Source organism: Sinocyclocheilus rhinocerous, unplaced genomic scaffold (genome assembly GCF_001515625.1).
Source record: "Sinocyclocheilus rhinocerous isolate Xijiao unplaced genomic scaffold, SAMN03320098_v1.1 scaffold971, whole genome shotgun sequence".
Classification (NCBI taxonomy): Eukaryota; Metazoa; Chordata; class Actinopteri; order Cypriniformes; family Cyprinidae; genus Sinocyclocheilus; species Sinocyclocheilus rhinocerous.
Genome location: NW_015666552.1, coordinates 170,586 through 174,737, shown reverse-complemented (window position 1 = coordinate 174,737; position 4,152 = coordinate 170,586). Strand labels below are relative to the sequence as shown.

The window sequence follows — 4,152 nt, the reverse complement described above, 5'->3', positions numbered from 1 at the left end:
TTATAGATCAGGGGTGCCCAAGCTCGGTCCTGGAGGGCCGGTGTCCCGCAGAGTTTAGCTCCAACCCTAATTAGACACACCTGAACAAGCTAATCAAGCTCTTACTAGGCATGCTAGAAACTTCCCGACAGGTGTGTTGAGGCAAGTTGGAGCTAAACTCTGCAGGACACCGGCCCTCCAGGACCGAGTTTGGGCACCCCTGGATTAAACGAATGCAGTTCTACCGAGTTAATGCCAATTCACATCCCCACACTGCCTGATAATCACTGTCTGTCCAAGCAAAACAAGTTCTGCTTTACTAAAATTAAAGAAACAGGATTAAAGCCACTGTTAAACCCAAACACTGTGTGAGAACAGTTAAAGGATGTTTGGTGTTTGTCAGTCCGTATTACATTGTTCTCTGCAATACTTGATTCAGATCAATTGTGAGTATATAAGTCTACTGATGGACAATTCTATATTTACATTGACTGCTTTATGTACATGTCATTGCTGTCCATGGTAACATACCGACATATTCATATCTCAAGTTGAAAAGCTTAACTGTACTTGGAGGGCATCAGTAATTTTATAGTAATAAACCTTTCGGTAGATGACTACAAGTTGACCTATTTTTTTCCTGATTTAACCCATAAAAATTAGTTCAGTAAAGCATTTAGGTTAACGCATTTAGGTTGATTAAGCAAATTAAATACAATTTTAGACTTAAAACCAGTTAACTTAGATGTTGCCATTTTTAGGTTACCATTTTTTCCTCAATGTACCTAAACATGTACGCTAAGTAGTTCATATAAATTGGAGATTAAAATTTGCAGATTAATAGTAGTAATAATAAGCTATTATTGTAAAAAAAAAAAAAAGAGTCACAGAGCTTAATGGCAGAAGCTTTACTTTAACAAGACAACTCCACAAGTAAGATACAATAATCAATTACTCAAAAATTAATAATAATAATCAATAATTCAGTAAACTAATAACTTCAATATTTCACGTCCCTGAATTCATTTATCTGGTAAGTTCTAACAAACTCTTGTTGCTGTAGTTCAAGAGTTCTGAAATTCTTTTTCAGTACATCACTAAACGCTGCTTGTTTAGAGCATCATCTGAAATGGTACGGATGTACATTCAATCCTCTGAAATGGCACAGTATATTTGTGCATCTTGGTAGATCTGTGTTCTTAAAGGGTTAGTTCACCCAAAAATGACAGTATTTGAAAAATAATGTGTTTTTTGAACATTAAAGCATGTCAACATATTCTGTTGCACCAAATACACCAAATAATGATCTTTAAAAAAGCATCATATGACCCCTTTAAACCGCATAAACACATTTCATTACACCAAATACACAAAATAATGTTCTTTTTAGCAGCATCATATGACCCCTTTAAAGTCCTGATATACACATGCACATCCTGATGCTCACCAGCAGGGGGCTGTAGTTGGCTGGGGCGGACAGAGATCCATGCAGACCAGAGGCTGGAGGGAGAACAGACAAGCCAGAGGAGAAGATCCCCAACGCGCTCAGGTTTAGACCTGGCATCATGTTAGTCTGCTGCTGAAACCAGAGATGGAGAAGGATGTGAATCTGAGAGTACAAGTGAGACTTTATGCAAAGCGTGGAATGAATCAGTCTTGTTCAATTTCACAGGTTTATGTTAGTCAAACAGTTACTGAATCAGCAAATTAAATGGCAGCCCTCTTTAGATGAGTGGATAGTGATGGCCTTCTCAGTTGCTCCTGCATTCTCCTTACGATGGATATCTACCCTGAGACATAGCAAAGGATGATCTTTATCACATTTTTATTCACGTGGATAGAGCAAAATGGATATTGAGAATAGGTTATGATCTCAGAAATAAGAATGACTATGCAATGTTAGTGATTAGAGGTGCTCAATATATTGTAAGCCAATATATTATTTAGTTTCATTGCCAAAAATGTATAAAAAATTTATTTATAAAAAATTATATTTTGCAATTTGAAAAAATTTTTTTTTTAAATAAAATAAATGAAATAAGTATACCTGACTCCCTCCCATAGACAGCAAGGTAACTACCACGTTCAAGGTCCAGAAAAGTACCAAGATGATCGACAAAAGTAGTCTGTGTGACATCAGTGGTTCAACTGTAAAGTTACGAAGCTACGAGAATACTTTTTTGTGCAAAGAAAACAAAAATAACTTTATTCCACATTTTCCACACTTGTGGACGCGCGTTCATCACGCCGGATCTGGGTCAGCGACGCCACACGCTCGCGTCATGAATGATACTGTCGTGAACGCACATCCACAAGTGTGGAAAACACTCACTTGTACTTTTCTGGACCTTGAACGTGGTAGTTACCTTGCTGTCTATGGGAGGGTCAGAGAGCCCTCAGATTTCATCAAAAATATCTTAAATTGTGTTCCGAAGATGAACGAAGGTCTTACGGGTTTGGAACAACACGAGGGTGAGTAATTAATGACAGAATTTTTATTTTTGGGTAAACTAACCCTTTAAAACTGGCTCCTGATTTACCAAAATTTTAGAATATGTCACAATACACAAAAGAAAGGGGACTCTTTGGGTGGTTGTTTGACTACATTCGATTGCAGGAGAAGTTTGGAGGATAAAAAAGGTATTTTTCTACAGCCAATGAAGTTTTATAATTACACATTTTTAAAATAAAATACCCAATCCTTCTAAAAATACAGGTTTAAAGCTCTGTAAACATGGGCTTTTACTTTTGACAGCAACTCCCACATAACTGCACAGAGATCAGTTCAGGTCAGGTCAGTTTCAAAAGAATCAAAACATACAAACAGTTTGGAGCACATGTCCATGTACATTCATAATTCTCCACTTTTTATCTTTAAATAGGGCTGTCAATAGATAAAATAATTAATGGTGATGCAAATTTTAAAGTGATATTTCAGCTTTCAGCTTTAATAATGATAAATTCTTCTGTTAAAAGTCCCATCTGGATTCAATTTGCAAGTAAAGGTTTAAAGGCTTCCTTCATCATTTACAAACAAACAAGAGTATTGTTGTAGGATTAGTGTGTTTAAGAAGAGAAAAAAATACTGGCCCTATATAACTTATTATACGACACTTTTCACAACCCCTGTTGTTTCAAAGTGACTTCACATAAAACTGTTCCTATCTCTATAAACAAACTACCATCCATCCACCAATAAACCTCAAAAGCTATGATTTACTCACATTAAGTGAAGCCACATCATTCTCATGGGCTTCTCTAAGTTTCTTCATGATCTCCACTTCTGCATTACAGCACTCCTCCACCACTCCCCTCACCGTGATGGTACGTTCCTGGTTATATATAGTTAGGTCTTGTAATCTACACAAAAAAAAATGAAGAAAATAAGCATTGCCACTTCAGATGAACAATCAATACATACACAATAGGGCTGTGCGATATTGAAGAAAAATGCGATATGCAATAATTCATTAAATAATGCGATATTCACAGCACAACTCTCCATGGGTGCATTTGAGCCAGCTTTTAGCAAACTATGGTCACAAGTTCATTGAACTCTATTGGTAACAACAGAACTTGCAACCATAGCTGCTTTTGGGAAACGCACCCCTGTCCGCATCTAATTCACAAGGCTTAGATCCTTTTTGCATGGACAGAGCACTACACACAATATACAGTACATTCACTTTTAAACAGGCTACGCATTTGGCAAATTTGCCAAAGTTTGGGCATTAAGGGATTTTTTCCACATGTATTAATTTATTAGAAAGCAAGAAGAACACATTGTCCAAACATATTGTTTACCAAGACATGTTATTTTTAATTTGCTTCAGGAAATAAAAGACGACATGGAATCCTCAACTAGGAGTCACGCAATACCAGGTCTATCAAAGCTTCTTGCAAACCTTTTTTGGTCTCCGGTTCTCGTACTGTGGCTTCTTTATTTGTAACTATGCTAATTTGCGCTGCGATTGGTATATTGCGTTGGTCGATATGGAAATGAGATGTTGCATCTGTGTTCTTAAAATTTGCGCGTTGTTAGTAAAAAATTTCCCCTCTCATCTGCACTATTTTGGAATTTGCCCTGTTTAGTAAAACTGGCCCTAAATGTTTAGATATTCTTTAGATATTAGACTTAAGTATTACTGCGTTTGCCTTTCGATTATTAAACAG

General features: G+C 36.6%; 1 protein-coding gene across 1 annotated transcript in view; it reads right to left on the bottom strand.

Moving 5' to 3' along the window:
- Nucleotides 1-3,333, bottom strand: part of LOC107732703 (insulin-like growth factor 2 mRNA-binding protein 2) — an 11,529-nt gene extending 8,196 nt beyond the window's left edge. Inside the window, exons 1-2 of the mRNA XM_016544115.1 lie at nt 3,204-3,333; nt 1,427-1,558 (exon numbers count right to left, since the gene is read on the bottom strand). Coding sequence (XP_016399601.1) covers nt 1,427-1,558; nt 3,204-3,251 — 180 coding nt within the window. The 5' untranslated portion in view covers nt 3,252-3,333. The remainder of the gene's footprint in view (nt 1-1,426; nt 1,559-3,203) is intronic.
- Nucleotides 3,334-4,152: the final 819 nt, after the last annotated feature.